Source organism: Ambystoma mexicanum, chromosome 11, assembly GCF_040938575.1.
Source record: "Ambystoma mexicanum isolate Mex_15411 chromosome 11, UKY_AmexF1_1, whole genome shotgun sequence".
NCBI lineage: Eukaryota > Metazoa > Chordata > Amphibia > Caudata > Ambystomatidae > Ambystoma > Ambystoma mexicanum.
This window is the reverse complement of record NC_090934.1, coordinates 64,061,645-64,079,950: the sequence shown is the minus strand read 5'-3', so window position 1 is coordinate 64,079,950 and position 18,306 is coordinate 64,061,645. Positions and strand designations below refer to the sequence as shown.

Sequence of the window (18,306 nt, the reverse complement as noted above, 5' to 3'; positions counted from 1 at the left end):
CAACTAAATATGAAATGGGGACTGTGTCTGTAGGCTGTGTCCATCTAGAGTTCACAGGTCTATCTGTATGTCACATGGAGAGCATAGGAAAATGTGTGCAGATTGTCCCCACAATTCTTTTGGAGGCCGATCTACCATCATTCAATGTTATTTTTAAAAAATCAAGAAAGCCCAAGTAAATGCACACCCATTGTGCAGATGGTCGAATTCCTCACACACTCTCCACACATTCCTACACTCGCCACCAAACGCTGACATGCAGAAATGCACCCGCCCCTTGCTCACACACACACACACACACATGCACATGCACTCAATAAAACACTACCTATACATATAAAGATAAATGGAAAAACACACACACACACACACCTCCTTCCCCTGCACTTGCACACCCCCCCACCTATTCCTAGACACTCACCACCAAACACCCTAGTAGATATGCACACACACAAATACAGAAAGCGGAAACCTGTAGAATTGTTTTAAAAAATAGTTAAGGTTCCTTCCTACCTTCTGAAAAGGAGGAGCATACAGAAATAGGGAATGTCAGCATGCAAAGTAAACCTTAACTCACACTGCACGACTATTACACATCACGCACTCTGAAATGAGTCAGCTCCCTAATCCGCAAGAGATGAAATAAGTATTCTGAGCAAGTGTTGGGGAGTCGCATTTAAGATTGAATGTGTAGTGGGGGTGGCTTCAAATGACATATATTACATTTGAGTTACATACTCTATGGGCCTTATTAGGAGGCTGGCGGCCGCGGAATGAACGGTGCCGGTAAGGAACCGGCACCGTTCATTCTGGGCCGCCACAATGCGGGTTTCCTCACGGGTAGCGGAATGCACACAACGGACCCGTCATTAACGGGCCCGTTGTTAGCAGCCTCCCCATTCCCATTGAGCCCTATGGGGGCTCAAATGGGAATGGGGATGTACAGGGTCCGGGTCCCGAGAATGGGAATTACCGGGCCTGCTAAAGTCTGCATGGCCCGGTAATTCCCCATTTTTGGGACCCGGATCCGGTACCCGGTTTGGGGGTAGCCATGCCGGTAAGAACATCATGGCTACCTCCAAACTCCTAATGAGGCCCTATGTCTAAGGCCCTGAGGGAGGTCAAAGTGAGGTGCCAGGGCCTATGTGCACACAGCGATGTCCTGAGGGTTCATTCCACAACTGCAGTCCATATTTCAGTTATGAAACCTCTTTTAGTTACTAACTTGGGAACAGACAATGGGCCTCATTCCGAGTTCGGAGGTAACCACGCCGCTATTTGCAGCATGGCTGCCTCCGAACTCGTCCAAACTCCGGCCTGGTGAATGGAGCAATTACCGGTCCATTCCGAGGTCACAGGGACCAGTAATTCCCCATTCACCAGGGCCATTCCCCATTCCCATTTGCGCCCCCATAGGGCTCGATGAGAAGGGGGAAGGCGTCCAAAATGGTACCCTAAATTGCGGTACCGTTATTGACCCCGGAGTCTCTTTGCGGGTCCTGTCCTTAACGCCTGCTAAAAGCAGGCGTTAAGGAAGGACCCACAAAGGACTCTTAGTAGGGAGGTAAGGGTTTAACGGGATCGGTCTCGTTACCGGTGACCATTAACCCTTACCGCCCTACTCAGAATGAGGCCCAATGTCTGTGCATTTGTGCATGTAACCTATGTTTAGCCCTCATCACCCATTAACCCTCCTACCATTAAGTATGTATGTATATATTTTATTTATTTTAATTTGTATAAAGTGTCACACGCCCATGGCCTCAGAGTGCCCATGGGTGATCTTGTGATCTTCATTGAAACCTCATAAGGCCTTCCCCAGCCACATGCCCATCCCGGCTCTAAGTCTCATCTCTCCCTAATGCCCATCACTCACCCTTGTCCTACCATGGCTTAAGGTCCATCCGTGACCTGATTCTTAGTTCTGTTGGAGGTACATCTCGGCTTTGTAGCCTATCCTTATCCTGAAGACCCTACCTTCCCTAAGGTCGGCCCATGATCTGAGACCTATCCCTGCTCCGTGTCCAGTATATGCTCTGAGGCCAATCCCTGCTCTTCTCCTGCATTGCATTGCTGGAGTACAGAACTGGGACATAGCAGGAAACTAAGTCATGTCTCGGGAGGATAGCTCAGGGGCAACCTGCTCAACTTGGAAGCAAGGCAACACGGAACAACACAGGTTTGATCCCCGGGTCCGCGCTTAGAAACCTCTGGGTAATAAGCACGTTATAAATAACCTATCATATCATGCCATGTGACTGTGAATGGGGCAATCACTGACAGAGATACATTACAAGTCTTTCATAAATATATATAAATATGTGGCATGCATATGTGTAGCTGTTCGGTGGGCAGCTATATGCGCTGGCTTTTAGTGCCACTGATAGTCACATTCCAATACTTGCTGTATTGGCATGTGCCTGTTTTATACTGTAAATGCTACGCCCACAGTTATGGGGTGGACCAGGTCTCACAGCATGTATGTGTGCTGTGTCCCAAATATGTGTTCCTATGCTACCAATGTTTAAGAGAAATGCATGCACCCTCTAATTTGTTAGGCCAACAAAGGCTTTAAGTGGGCTGGGGCTTGCCCCATCGGTGCCCACCAACTTACAAGCACCCGACGCTGAATTTCATATAACCACCACGTTGCTTCGGCGAATGAATTGGCAGCATTCTTCAGATGTGAACATTTTGGAAAATGAGATGTTATTCTCTTGTCAGAGCAACCCAAGCCCCACACCAGAAGGGGGCGACATCAAAAGAAGTATATAAGGCTCAATGGTTAGTAGACATTTCATGTTAGCGTGAGTGCTGTGACTGAAAAATTAAAAAATTCCCAGTGCTTAAATTGTGAGGGTGTCTGCCAGGGCTCAGTCCTGGCACTTATTTCTGAGCCCGGGCACTTATTGTCTCTGACTCATATGATGTGATATTTTGGCAACTTTATTATTGTAACTGCCAGTCACATAATAAACAACTATAGAATCAGAGCAACACGTAAATGATGATAGTGTTTACAGACAAACTTAAACATTTGTCTCATGTCAAGGCACAATGAGTATGTGATTTTATTTGCATGTTGAGTGGTATTTGTAAATCACACATCTGCCGTAGTGACCGAGTACACCCATCGACCACAATAAGCCAGTGGAAGTTGCAGCTTTAACCCCCACACATGTTGCCAGAATGGGGAACAGCTATGGGTGGTGGCAACAGTGGGCAGGGAGTTGCCTATCCTGACATGTCATGGGCTTTTTAGAAAATATTTGAGCCCCAGCACTTATCTTTTTTACAAATTAAACACCAGGTATTGGCACCACGCCAAGTATGCTTTATATGATCAAAAACCATCTAATTCTCATATCAATATGATATGATATGTCATTCATAACATGCCTGTACACACGTGTTTCTAGGCGCGATAACATAGCCATATATGTCAAATAGTAAAATCTGCTATTTTATGCCCCCAAAATGCTCTTTGATTTTATGCAAAGTGGCCACTGTCACATGGATGATTTAAACACAGAACACTGGTGATTTAGTCACTTACTGAATAGTTGTTTTTAATCTGAGAGCATTTTTTTATTTTTTTTTATTTTGTCTGATTTATGGACAGCGTTTTATTTGTAAAGCAAAACAAAGTTGTGTATTTTACAGCAAACCAGGTCACCAGAGACTTGCTGAGTGACCCACAAAGCATGATTGCAGGTCCTCGTGAGGTATTGCTTTCGGAAATGGCCCACACCCTTTAGGACACTCCCCTCGGCTAGGGTGACCAGATTTAAAAAGTAAAAAACTGGGACAGGGCAACTAACATAAAAATAGGACTAACTCTTGAAAGTGGCTGTCAAGGCACTACACTTCAGTGGCATTTGGAGGAGAAGGGGGTTTAAGTGTTACTGTTCAAATAAAACAAATTATAATTCACAAACTAACACTATCATGAATTGTAAAGTGCAGCATGTCTTCTGTGCGAGATTGTGCACTCCTGCCTGCCAGTTATTAAGACCTACTCGAAAAAACCGGGACCACACAGTTTCCAATGGGAACATAATCTGGAGAAATGGGGACAGAGCACCAAATACTGAGACAGTACCGGTAAAACCAGGACGTCTGTTCAACCTACCCTCACCCCCTCAATTTGTTATCCCACTTAAAGCACTTGGACCAACAATATAATGATTTGAGACAATGTGCCACACAGAGATCACTTGGCATGGAATGTGGTGTCCCTTTAACAACCATTGCTTTTAGGTCCCTAAGTCAAACTTGCAGAATTGAAGTTAACCAAGACTACAACTCCCAGAAAGCACTTCTGTGTTAAGTGAATGCCCAGCCAGGTCTGACATGCAGAGTTATCTGAGTAACCTGGGCATTTGTCCACACTTATACAAACATAATTGCATATTCCATTCTCTAGCTTTGCCACCCTCTTTTGGAAAAAAGGTGTAGAATGAGACATTTTCTTTGTTGGCATAAAAGACTGCATATTTATTTTCACATCATTGCTTACAAGTTCATGCTTCAAATCACTGCAAACCAAACTTGTGAAAATAGTTCTCAATGAGTCGCGACCAGCCGACTGTTCCGTGCCCAAACCTTGCTTCCTCCTTTCCCAAGCAAATCCACTCTAGGCCAAAGCTCCCCCAACCATTCTTGTCTGCGCCCCACCTGCCCTTGCAGGTGTTCCTAGGCTGGAGTAGTAGTTCCGTTTTGCAGTGGGAAGCCGAGCCCTCATCGATACCTCCAATGCCCTTGCTGCTTAGGCCTCAAAGGAGCGCTGATCGCGAGAAGAGCAAAAACCCTTTTCGCTTTCCCATGGCTGGTTAGTAGTCTCTAGAGTGCCACTTGTCGCAAAAAACACTGCTTCGCCGTTCTGCGACAGCAACGTCAAAGCCTTGCACTTCCGCAGTCATTATGTAGGGTGGGTGGGTGGGAGGAAAAACAGCTTGCTACTTGCTCTCCTCCGGCGTCCTCTGGCTGCAACAATAATGCTGCCAGTTTACACGCAGTATATATGCCCCCAGTCATGGCCACCTCCTTTTGTTTTCATATGTGGCCTTTCCAGACAGTTTGGCGAGTATCCCACCCCTCTTGTCCTTTCCCAGGCTCCCCTTCCTGATTCCCAGCATGTTACCCCAAACTCCTCCCCCTTAACCATGGGGGGGGAGCAAGGAGGACGCTGCCCTGTTATCTGGACACCTCCAGAGCCTTCATTACCCTGCGCCCTGGAATGGGCGGTTAGCGATGATACTCACTAGCTTGGACCTGCGCGAAGGGCACCATCTAGAAATCGAGAGCTCGGGTTTCTACCAGTCAGGCCTTGGACTGTGACGCGAATCTCTCTTTAGCAGACTTCGGAGTACCGCTGAAGGCTCGCGTACCAGACCCCCAATGTGACTTAATCAGCACAGTTGCCAAGACATCTTTTCATAATGTGATGAGGGCATTTCCCTTCCAGAGGTCCCTGAAATCAGATTGTGGCAGCAGGAGTGGTGTGCAGCGGTTTGTCTATTGAGCACGACTTAATTGCCACCTTCGTCTGCTTGAGCGAAGCTCGAAAAACGCCTTTCCATTCGAAATGAAATGGGGAAACAACCTTTGGCTAATGACGATGGGAGGCAGAGGAAAGATCTGCTTCAGCTGGCGGATGCAGAGAATCCATGTGCAGCCCACCTGAACAGGGATTATTTCCCAGGGGTGGACTGGGAACCAAAAGAGTTCCTGGAAATAATGTTCAAAGTGGCCCAATTTTACACATTTTCAGCAAGTCCAACCCTTTTCCTATGAGAAAATGTGGAAATACTACACAAAAGAGGCCCAGGGTGCAGAGGCCTGCTGGGAAATCTCCAGAGTTCCCTATAGGCCAGTCCAGCCCTGGTATTTCTCCTTCCTCCAAAAGCCTGCGCTTGAACGAAACGCGCATTTTGTGAACGTACTGTTGCACAATGGGGCGTGTTCACCTCGAGTTTATGCACCAGGGTGAGTGAAAGGAAATGAGGCATGATTCATAAAGGGGGCCGGGGGGTTATGAGGTGATCACGGATGAGGTCATGGGTTGACGTGGGCGTGGCTGTGGGCATTTAGTTGGTCAGGCGGCTAATCACGGTGGTGTTCAGAATGGTTGACAGAGTAGCAGTTATAGCAGGTCATGAGTTGGTCCTGGAGAGGTTCATGACTTGACATAGTTATGGAGGTAGTCATAAAAAGGGCCATGCAGGGGTTATCGGGTTGAGGTAGTCACATAAGTGGTTATGAAGGCAATCAAATGGATGGTCCCAATACTAGTCGTAGGAAATGTATGGGGTGCTCAAGGAAGTGGTCAAGTGAGCATATATCTGGTCATCAAGGTAATATGCGAGTGGTCATGGCATGGTTAGGGAAGTGCCATCATGCTGGCATAGACGCTGTCATGGTGGTGGGCACAGATGTAGTCTTTGCAGTGGTTACTAGAGGCAGCATAGGGTGGCTATATGTGGCCATGTCTTTGAACCTGGGAGTGGTCAGATTCTTTGTTGTTGGGTGCAGGGGTTGGCCATGGGCTTGCACCTTTCTGTGGTCAAGGAGTGGCCAGGCAACTGGCCATGATTTGGTAATGGGGTTGCCCGTGAAGTGGTCATGTGTGGTCTTGGATTCCTCATGGTAATAGTGCCTTCATGGTCTTCGGGGGAGACACAGAGTGGCAATGGAGGCGTTCTCAGAGTGGTCATGGAATGTTCATGGAGTTTACACTGAGTGCCTATCGGGTGGTAGTTGACGTCAGAAGTCAAGTTCAAAGACAAACACGTAAGGTTCCAAAATAAATTAGTGATTGGTAGAGCAGTCAGGTGCAGGTTCTTGAGATGCAGCGTGGGCACGCCCATAGAGACTAAATAATTTGATACGCCTTTGAATGCTGAAGGGGAGTTAAAACACACAGGACGTAGGTAGTAGCAAATAATTTCAACTTGTTACTGAAGAGCACTCTTCTCAAGAAATGTGTTGTTTCTGGGAAGCACTGATCGCCTACTGTACAACTTCAGGCACATGAAAAGTAGAAGAAAGAGACATTACAGTCGGATCAGGCAAAAGGGCTACTGTGAGGAATTCGACCATTCTCACGGTGGGTATGCGCTCGCCTGGGCTTTTTAAAAAAATGTTTTAAATGAAATTGAATGATGGTAGATCAAACTCCGGAAAATGTGTGGGTCTAATCCAAACACATTTTCCAATGCTCACCGCACGACATACACATAGGTCTGTGTACTCTGTGTGGACACGGCGTACAGGCACCAACCCCCCCAGTCATATTTATTTGAGATATGGCATCCAATAGTACATCATGTCATCTCACAAGGGGGGGTGCAAAATCTTCCACCTGTCTTAGCCATACCTAATTAACTATCAAAGGCTTGATGAATCTGCCCTGTCCTTTTGTGTAAGCACTGCAGATGGTGGCAGCAAGTAGCATAATTAACTTAGTAATAGAGTATACTTCAAACAGGCCCACATGGAGCCTGGCTGCAGTGGCTAAACAAAGGAGACAGGAAACCCCAATTCACCTTTGATATGCACTGTGTCAATCTGAAGCCAGCTCTCTCCTCTCAGTATCAAGGCCAGTGACCTGTCATGTCTGGGAATATGTGTTTACAGAAGGTAACCCCGCAGAGGGACCCCATTCAGAAGGTAAACATATGTGGTTTAATGGAGACAGACATTCTTTTCTCACTGCAGCTTCAAGGGAGACCTGCTGCTTTAATCAGGAACCACAGAGAGCTTCATTAACCAAAGAGACCCTTTGATCCACAACAGACAGGAAAATGGGTGGAACCTACTATTACATGTTTTGACTCCTTAACCTTTTCTGTTGCAAAGTACTCTGGTCAAGACCCCATGCATTCAGGGGATTGTTGGTAGGGACCCAGGATGTGTACATTAAGGTAGGCTTAGCCTACACCAATCATTATGACCCATCTGTCTTTAAAAGAGGGTCAAGCCCCTATTTTTAGCAGATCATCTGAAGATTTGACAAGGAGTAACATGATGAACTTATCACTTATAGCTGAAGGTGCAGTCTGCCTTACAGCTTCCACCAGTGAAGGAAAGCTAGAATTTCCAAAGAGGGAAGCAATATCCTTCCCCTAAACATCTCCCAGGGAACAGAGAGATACTGAATCCAGAGGAACGTCAAGCATCTCCAGAACCGGTACCCAGCCAGCACACAGCATGTCCTACTAGGTTCTGCAAGAAGCTTCCTAGGTGGGAAGTGCCAGAGAGATTCTGAACCAAACCCAGGACAAGGCCGGTGACTGCAACACTCTCCTCATTTTTGGACCATCCGTCTTAAAGGACGACACGAGTCATGTGAAGAAGCAGGAGGAGTGCATCGACAAGATTCAAACAACGTCCGCCTTAAATGACCTAAGTGCTTCAGACCTGCCAACCAGCTCTGAGACAACCATTCCTGACCCCAAGCTTCTGTGTAGGCCGAGGGAAAAGCACCTTCAAGATAAGCAGAGCATATGGAAGAGAAAACCGGCTCATTCAAGGCAGAAGTAATTAGTTCTGATTTCATAACCCTGGTCCACGTGCACTATAATTCAAGGTCAAGATACAGAAAATATCTATGGGGTGTTGAGACTCAGCCACTTTGCTAAGAAATATTCCGCCCTGAAGAAGGCCCGATAATAGCTGTCTGTAGATGTTAATGATAACATCAAAACAGACATAGGAGCCGAAACATATGTCAAAAATCCTTGAGGCCACAGTCAAGAGCTTATTTACCTCTGAGGCCACAGTTAATGGCCTTTGTAAACTTGTGTATGATGACTTTCACATGATTATGTCTACTTGTGTTACCACCTGCAAATAAATATGTTTTAATCGAATAATTGAATAAAATACTTTGGATGAAAAAGGTGCATGGTTGAATACAGTGTTCAAAACAATACACAGTATTAAGACGTTGCCCATACCAACAGTATGGACTTAGGGAGGGGTAACCAGTTTGCTCTCATGTTCACGTTCTATATGCCTGAACTGGTATGAGCCAGTTAAATCCAAAAATCATGGGCAGGTGGCCCTCAACCAGCCCCCCGGACCCCCTGAGAGCTCCTGCAAGCACTGACTCATCAGTTTTACAGCACATGTCCCTTTACAGAGCCCTTGGGGCAAGAATTACGTCAAGCCCATACATTAATATTCCTCTATCCAATGTCCACTAGGAAAAAAGAAAAACAATAAAGAACTCGGGAATATGAAAGGAGTGACACTTCGGGTATTCAGATGTCTTCCCAAACTCCTTCTCCCACATCATCGTTTAACCAACATGGATGACCATTCGTTACTGCATGCCTTTATGTCGTCATCATAACATACATCCTGTTGGCCACCCCTGCGCCCCCCTTGGTCATCATGGATCACAATGTTTAAAAAGGTATGAGATCAGTGGGTGCATAGAGAAGAATTGCCTTCCACGGGTGCGTAGAAAGGCGTGCCATCCCTGAGTGCATAGAAAGGCGTGCCATCCCAGGCTGCGCTGGAAGGCATGCCTTCCATGGGTGCATAGAAAGGCGTGCCATCCCAGGCTGCGCTGGAAGGCATGCCTTCCATGGGTGCATAGAAAGGCGTGCCATCCCAGGCTGCGCTGGAAGGCATGCCTTCCATGGGTGCATAGAAAGGCGTGCCATCCCTGGCTGTGCTGGAAGGCATGCCTTCCATGGGTGCATAGAAAGGCGTGCCACCCCTGAGTGTGTAGAAAGGCGTGCCATCCCTGGGTGCACTGGAAGGCATGCCTTCCATGGGTGCATAGAAAGGCGTGCCATCCCAGGCTGCGCTGGAAGGCATGCCTTCCATGGGTGCATAGAAAGGCGTGCCATCCCTGGCTGTGCTGGAAGGCATGCCTTCCATGGGTGCATAGAAAAGCGTGCCACCCCTGAGTGCGTAGAAAGGTATGCCATCCCTGAGTGCGTAGAAATGCGTGCCATCCCTGAGTGCGTAGAAAGGTGTGCCATCCCTGAGTGCGTAGAAAGGTGTGCCACCCCTGAGTGCGTAGAGAAGCGTGCCATCCCTGGGTGCGCTGGAAAGTGTGCCATCACTGAGTGCGTAGAGAAGTTTGCCATCCCTGGGTGCATAGAAAGGCGTGCCACCCATGAGTGCATATAAAGGCGTGCCAACCCTGAGTGCGTAGAAAGGCGTGCCATCTCGTGGTGTGGCAGCTATTCCTTGTTAGCTGCATTACAAAGGAAGTGCTTGTTTTATGTTAGAAATTGCAAAAGCTCTATTTAAAAAAAAAAAAAAACTTAGTCTGCATGTTGTTTTTTTTTTTTTTTTTGTGCGCTACTTGTTGTTATTCTCTGAACTTATTTCCTCGCTCCATTATTGCAGTAGCACAATAGGGTAGTTTACTGTTGACTGCAGGAAACCTTACTAAGATATTTCTTTGATGTTCATAATTACACCTTTTAGCTTTGGATCAAAGATTGGTCTGCCTGGCGATCTCTCTAAAGAGGCTCCACATGGTCCCATGTAGCCAGGCACCCCGGAGCTACTCTCAGCCTTAATTACAGCCCAAGGTAGGAGAGAGTCTTGTCCTAAGCCTCACACTCTGCTTTGTCTTGTTCTGAATCCCGCAGGCCGGAATAGACAGTCTGAATTGGAGACCGCTGTCTATGAAATCTGACAGCGCCTTGTCAGGTCTGAATAGGATCTTTTTTTTTTTTTTACCTAAAATGCAGTTAAAAAAAAACATGCACCACTTAGAGCAAATTAGCAAACCTGAAGAGGGAAAAATAGAAACATAATAGAATGGAAGCTTGCCCATAGCATTGCCAGTGGTTATGATTAATTAAAAGAAACATGTATTCAATCACCCTTCAGTATTGCAAAGCCAAATCTTAGAGGAGAGTCTTTTTCTGAGCACATCAGGCAGTTCATAATCGTGGTTGACTGTTACGCCGCCTGTTATTGAAACCTGACATTTTGCGTGGTATTTGAGTCTATACTACACCACAATCACATCACGGTTGCCATCAAGTGAGCGGTCAAACCGTTCACTAAGAATGATCTTAACAATGGATGGAGTTCATCTTTACTTAAGGCAAGCTTCCAGGAGTGCGGCTCAACTTTAGAGAATGTGATTCTTAGAGTGCAGTTCAAACATGGGTTTTATTAGCCTGCTTCTGCGCCAAATCTATTTCCGGGGCCCCAGTGGGCCAGGGATGAATATCGGTTTCTTAACCCTCAATCAGCCCCACACCTCTAGTACACCAGAAGGGATCTGAACAGATTGGAAACACTAGTCAATTATAAACCTCCTTCTCTAATTTTGGTAACATGAACGAAACGGCAGGCTTATCTGCGCAAGGTCGTGGATCGTTAGTTAGTTGCAACACAGTGAAAATAGAATTTTTACCCAATGATGAAAGGGACTGTCCAGTCAAGGTTGCACACAGATATCTACTTTATCACTATCACTACAGACAGTCCTAGTACACTACGAAATACAACCCACCCTAAAAGGAATGCAGAGGACAGACAGTTTCAAAAGAAAAAGCACTCTGATAGGAGAGTAGTTGGTAAAGTAATTAATCACAGTAGTTCAAGGATACTTGGTTTCAACACAAAGGGAGCAATGGACCAGGGGGCAGAACCACAATTTACCTTTTGCTTGTAGAGGTTTTTGGTGCTTGACAGAGTCGAGTCGGTTTCAGGGTGCTTTGTCACTCCTGCGACAGAGTGCAAGATGGAAGACAGCTGCGGGTATCAGGCTGCAGGAAGTTAGGCAAGCGAGGCTGTATGGACGGCTTCAGGCGACCTACACGGCGGCTCGGGTTCAGGAATCACTGTCTCATTGCTGGTTGGTGAGTCTGAAGCACTGCTCAAGGCGTCTCGGACGACATTAGCGACTGCGGAGTGACAACAGTCAGCAGTGCAGTCAGTTGCAGTCCAGCAGGGAACACTTGTGCTGGCTGGTTACTGGTTCTGAAGCTGATGGAGGGTCCTCTGGATTCAGTATTTCCCTCTGTTCTCTGGGAGATGTTTAGGGGAGGGGTCTTGCTTCCCACTTTTGAAATCCCGGCCATCCTTCACTGGCAGAAGCTGTGAGGCAGACTGTACCTTCAGCCAGGGCCCAAATTAGTTCTTATTTTTACTCCTTGTGAAGTCTTCAAATGATCTGCCCAAAAGAAGGCCTCAACCCTCTTTTAAAGCCAAATTGGCCACTGTGATTGGTGTAGGCTAAGTCTACCTTAATGAATCAAACCTGGGTCCCCACCAAAAATCTCCTGTATGACTGAGGTCATAACCAGAGGGTTTTGCAACAGAATATGTAAAGGTGTGAAAACACATAATACCAAGTCCAACCCATCTTCCTGTCTGTTGTGGATCAAAGGGTCTCTCTGGTTAATTGAGCTCTCTGTGGTTCCTGATTAAAGTGGCAAGCCTCCCTTGAAGCTGCAGCGAGAACCGAGTTTCTGTCTCTTGCAAACCACATTCTCATACCTTCTGAATGGTGTCCCCCTGTGGGGGTTACCTACTGTAAACACATTGTCCCAGACATGACAGCTCACTGTCATTGATACTTTAGGGTGGGGGCTGGCTTCAAGTTGATACAGCGAATATGAACGGGGTTTGGGGGTTTTCTGTTTTCTTTTGTTTAGCCTCTGCAACCATGGGCCTGTTTGAATTAAACTGTGATTAGCATGCAAAGCTGCCACCAGCAGCAAAGCTTACATAAAGGGAAAAGGTGGGTCCATAGAGCCTTTTTTAGTTAATTAGGCTGGCCATGGCAGCAGGAAGGATTTGCCCTCCCCCTTCTGAGATGCTGTGATGTACTTGTGGCTATAATTTCCCAACTAAATATGACAGGAGGGACAGAGCCTGTAGGCTGTTTCCACCTAGAGTACACAGGTCTATGTGTATGTCATGCAGTGAACATAGGAAAATGTGTGCAGATTATCCCCAAACATTTTCCGAAGGTTCGTCTACCATCATTCCATTTCTTTTAAAAGTAAAAAAAAAAAAGTCCAGGCACACCCACTTTGCAGATGATCGAATTTCTCACAGCTTCCAAGAGTGCTGTTCAACTTTACACAGCACACAATTCTAAGTGTACTTAAAAGTGTATTCAAATTCTGTCTCCAGCTGTGCTTAAACATTAACATAACACATTACTTTAACTGCATTGTTCAAATGTACAAAATCAGGTTTTGATTGCAGATCAAGTTTATAGAACCTTCTGCCTGATTCCCAAGAGCGCTGTTCCCCTTTACACAGCACATGATTCTAGGGGTACTTCCAGGCTTAGTCAAGCAATGATTTTAGCAGCGCTTTTACAAATTGAAGTAACACTTCATTCTAACAGTGTGGTTCAATTTTACACAACATATGTCCTAACACTGAAGTTCATCTTTGGTCAAATAAGGTTCAAATAAGTCAGATTAACTGTTGATTATAACTGTCCTATAAACTTTATGCAGGCTTTGAACAGTGTTGTTTGTAAACATTATATGATAGTGAGAACCCCTGTGTTTGGGGGTGGGCAGAGATGGTAACGGCGAGCACAAGCCTAAGCAATAATACACAGCGATGGACTGGACTTGCCTCAGCATACCTAGCAGAGAGGACCTCATATCATCACCCCACAAGATCACGTTGATCAGCAGATAAAACCTGAGCAGTGGTGCCTTTCTCTTGCAATGTCTATAGGGGATATAGACGTGTTTCTGTCCATGGACCACTATTGGGGAAATTGTACCTTGTCATGTTAAAAGCATGCCCTCCTTATTGGAATTCTGTAAAGATCTCAAGAACCATCTTTTCCGGCAATGTCACTCTTATCTCTTTTTCAGTTTTAAGTTTGTGGTGATAAGTTATATTTAAGGATTGTGCCTAAATGCAGTTCATTCTGCCTTGTTGTGCAATGAAAATACAAACACAAAAAAATACAAAGATGGCCGCCATCGGACACAGGGAAGGGAGCAAATCGCTCCTCTGTTTCCATGGCCTAGCTGGGAGCAGTCGAGTCTCGAGAGAGCAGCTGGGGTGACAGCGAGGCCAGGGAAGATGCCGAACTGTGGGCAGGTCAAGGGTCATATAGGGTGAGCTATGTTTTTGGGGACTGGGGGGGGTGGAAATAGGACAGAATCACGGGGGTTGCAAAGAGTGCAGACCTCACAGGGAGAGGCACAGGGGGCTGAGTGAACGCAGGAGGTTACTGGCAGATTCCTCCCGCAGTCCCAGACACCTTATAGGCTAGACACTGACCCCCACCACCCCCGCCCCCGCAAATCCCTAGACACTGACCCCCACCACCCCCGCCCCCGCAAATCCCTGTCCAAGTGCTAATAGTGTAACCTGGCCGTAAAGGTGTTGTTGAACTTTACACAGGCTCTGTTACACTTAACTGTTAAACTCTATAATGATCCCTTATCAGAATTCAGGACAAACCTGCTCGCCCTTAGCACTTAAGGGTTAACAATTATGTACATCCCCTGATACTGTCAGGGGTGTTCATGTTTACCTGGCATATTGTATTTATGTATTTATTTATTGTTTGCATTTGTAAAGCTCCTAAACCCTTAGGCACCAAGGCGCTATTTCAACCAGTTACACAGGAAAAGCATATTACATACATCTTAGGGTGTCACTGAAGCCATTATGGTCCATTGGGCATGTGTCTCCAGGTCCAGCAGTTAGGTGAACAGCAAAGTTTTGAGGGCTTTGCGGAAGGCCCACTAAGATTCCTCTGCACGTAGGGGGCGGGAGTGCCAGTGCTTGGCTGCTAGGGCGGGAAAGCTTGTGCCATCTCCTGCGAGCGGTTACATGTTGTTATCTCTAAGCAATTTGCATGCATTGATCTCATGTGCAACCATGATATAGGCAGCGGTGCAAATCTTTACTCAACATGTATGTAAAGTGCTTTTGAACATTACAAATCGCATGATTCTGGCAGCGGCGTGTGTGTGAGTAGAAACTTCTAATAGTGCTGTGAACATTAGAAAACTAAACCGATACACAGTGCAGTTACTCAGCATCCTCGGTTGCTGCTGCGACTTGTCTTCCTTCAAATCTATATTTTATCCTTTCCTCCGTCATTTAAATGTGTACCTCTCCCACCAGCATCTGCTCTCCCTTTTCTCTTACCAGAGCTCCTCCTGTTATACTTCCTTCCTTTCCCGATTATTTTAGGCCCACTTTCCACCTCTTTAAACCTTGCTTTTCCCCAAATGCATTTCACACGTTTTAGAATTATTCCCTCTCTTCATCTCTGTCTCCTCTTCCTCTTTTTTGCTGCTTCCTCTTTCGATTCCTTCCTTTGCCCCTTCACCGTTAATTATCTTTTTTAATGAGTGTTTTATTTCAAAAGGTTCCTCTTTCTTCTACCTACTAAGAGACCCACTCACCCACCATACACTGATACACCAGGGTGGTGTAAGGGCCTTCTTCCTGGAAAAGAGCAGTCCTGTAAGGTAGAAATAGCACATTTGTCAACTACCAAAGAAAAGTAAGGGCAGAGCTTTAAGGCAAAATGACTGAAAACTCTAATAACACAATTGCAAGTCAGCCATCTTCCTTGTTTCAGGTTGCCTAGGAGATGCCACTGATCAGTCCAGCATCCAGGTGTGCCTGCTGTGTATTGTTGCCATGTGCCGTTAAGCAGCTTTTTCATCTTTCACTTCTCTTTCTTAGAAATTGACCAAGGGAGCTGTGGTGACCCTGGTGTCCCGCCGTACGGCAGGAGAGAAGGCTCAAGGTTCCGGCACGGCGACACGCTGAAGTTCGAGTGCCAGCCCGCTTTCGAGTTGGTGGGACAGAAAGCCATCACGTGCCAGAAGAACAACCAGTGGTCCGCAAAAAAGCCGGGATGTGTTTGTAAGTCAACGAGGATAGGTCGCTTGTGGCTCCTCCTAGAATGATTCTTCTGTCGCTGCACCATAGGGTAAAACCTCTCAGCTCTTGAAAACTACTAGCCAATCAGAAACGGTGCAGTAAGCATAGCCAATCGGGAGCTTTGCCGACAGGTGTAATTAGGTTTTTTGTTGGTTGGTTCGATAACTACTTCAATGTGAATTAATTCTTTACTCTGTGTTTTTTATTTTATTTTCTACATTTATTGGCCTCTGTTATTATTCCTGGGCTTAATGTTTACCCTTAACTTTACTTCAGTTTCACTAGAGCTGAGAACCCGTGGCTCCCTGTATTTGGGGACCCAGGGATGGTTGTACCTTCTGTAGAAATTAGGAAGCGTCAATTGGTCTCAATTTATCACGGTTTGGTTATGGCAGTGTTGCGCATGCTCTGGACTGCAACTCTCATCCACCATACTCAGCAAGGTCAGTGGTGAGAGATCCTGGGTGTCGGGAGAGCCGCGGTTTACTGGCCTGCATATCTGCAGCCTCGCGTCCAATGTTGAGAGCCACATGTCCGTAAAGGTAACGGAAGACCAAAGAGAGTCTAGAGCAGAGCGGGCCAGATGAGGCCAGGTTTCAAGATTCCACCATCATAGGAAGATAGATGGCAGGGCTTTACTCTCTACAGCCGGGGAGAAAAAGGGGACATGCGGAGAGTGTCAAGATATCTTACTACCTCAGCAGTGGACTCTCAACAGAGGTGGAGGCCATGTTCCCCCACAGAGGTGCTTTGAGAGCAAGGGGTTATGGGATACAACTCTACGGGCGAGGCTGAGGAGTGTTCAGGAAGTTCCCCTTAACAGACGTGTGTTACCTGAATGGAAGTGTCTTCCTGCTCGAGAAGCAGGCAGACAAGAACCAGAAGTATCATTCGGAAAGACCACGGCTGTACACAGCAGCACTGGGAGCTGCTGGGAGCAGAAGGCAGGCAAGGCAACAGGCTGTATCTGCCTGCTGGCCATTACCTAGTGCTGATACCGGCATGCATATGGGATCCGAACAGCTGAGGGACTGGGTCAAATAGACAGGGCTTGAAAACATTGTATTTGTAGAATTGAACTACAAATTAGGAAACACTCATATTTATTAAGCGAGCGCTCATTTTAAGTTGTTTTGTTTTTGTTTTTCAAAAGCCGTCTTTTTTTCAAAATGCCTGCCTAACTACCTCACAAGTCTATACACTCAGGCACTTTGTCTTCGTCTCTGAGTGGGCGTTGTGATCATCTGATGAAACACTGGCAGCACATTCCACAATGTCTTATGGTGGTAGACTGCAGACATGATCCTACATTCCAAGCAGATGGTTGGTATTTGATGAATCGGTTTCCTTTGCATTGCTGCTGCAGCTTCTTATGGCACTGACGTCCTCGTGCAAGTCACGTGGTTGAGGAATATCCCAGTAGGGCCGCAGGTGGAAGAGAAAAGGTGCTTCAAGGGAGGCCTCTTATTGGGTACAATCTAGAGTGGCTGTTGCACGCTCTTGGACATCAGTGTCTCAGCGGAGGCGTGGCCGGACCAGGTGCGACTGGATCTGGCGCTCTTGTCGTGCCTAGAAACACTTGTGTACAGGCGCTTTATAAATGCCACATCATATCACATCATACCCTGACATGATACAGTCGATTCTGATCAAGGCCTGGGAATTCGGGCCACGAGCGGTGACCCCGAAGTCTTCTCAACATGTGTCTCTCACTCTCGTTAATTGGTTAAACCAACCCATCATTAGTGAGTTACAAGTGGACACAGGGAACAGCTGCATGCTTTTTTGAAAAAAAATTGGCATGAATTGGGCACAGCTGTTTGCAGGTGCCATCCTTGCTGTCAACCGATGCTATGTCTACAAGGTAGCTCGGGAGTAAGACCGGCTAGAAGGGGGTATTCAGAAGCCCTGATTGCCGTTGTATTCGATGCTGCTTATTTTAGGCTGCCTGGAAGTAGGCAACATGTAGAATTGCTGCCCCCTTCTCTGCATGTGACATACGGATAAACATGTGGGCATCGACCGATAGAGTCTCGCCTAATCTCAATTTAAGCACCAAAGTGTCCTGTAATTAGGATTTGATTGCAAATTCTGCTTTTTTCAGATTAAGGCAGTGCCCCTTCTTAAATTTAGGGCTGGGCAGGTCCTCCCATCAAGCGGCCTGGCCCCCCTCTCGCCTGGCTCAGAAATGAGGTGCCACTGTGGCGTGATTCTCTACTGGATCGTCTTACGTGCGTGGGGCATGTCTAGATGTGAAGCTAGAAGCACACGCTCCCCCTCACTGGCCTGGCCAATTGGGGGTGAAGGCCTGTGTGGATACAGTCGGGACACGGCCTAGTTCCCACTTGTGTTTTTGGTGTAGGGTCGGGCTCCCAGCTGTAGGTAGTGCCATTGTTATGCTGCCAAAAAAGTGTTTGTAGCGATGGACAA

At 46.6% G+C, this 18,306-nt stretch overlaps 1 protein-coding gene across 1 annotated transcript in view; it reads left to right on the top strand.

Annotated features, from left to right (window-relative positions):
* The window catches only part of CSMD2 (CUB and Sushi multiple domains 2), a 2,010,406-nt gene that overhangs the window by 1,304,671 nt on the left and 687,429 nt on the right, over window positions 1-18,306 (top strand). The window contains exon 13 of the mRNA XM_069622557.1: window positions 15,676-15,858. Within this exon, the coding sequence (XP_069478658.1) occupies window positions 15,676-15,858 (183 nt within the window). The remainder of the gene's footprint in view (window positions 1-15,675; window positions 15,859-18,306) is intronic.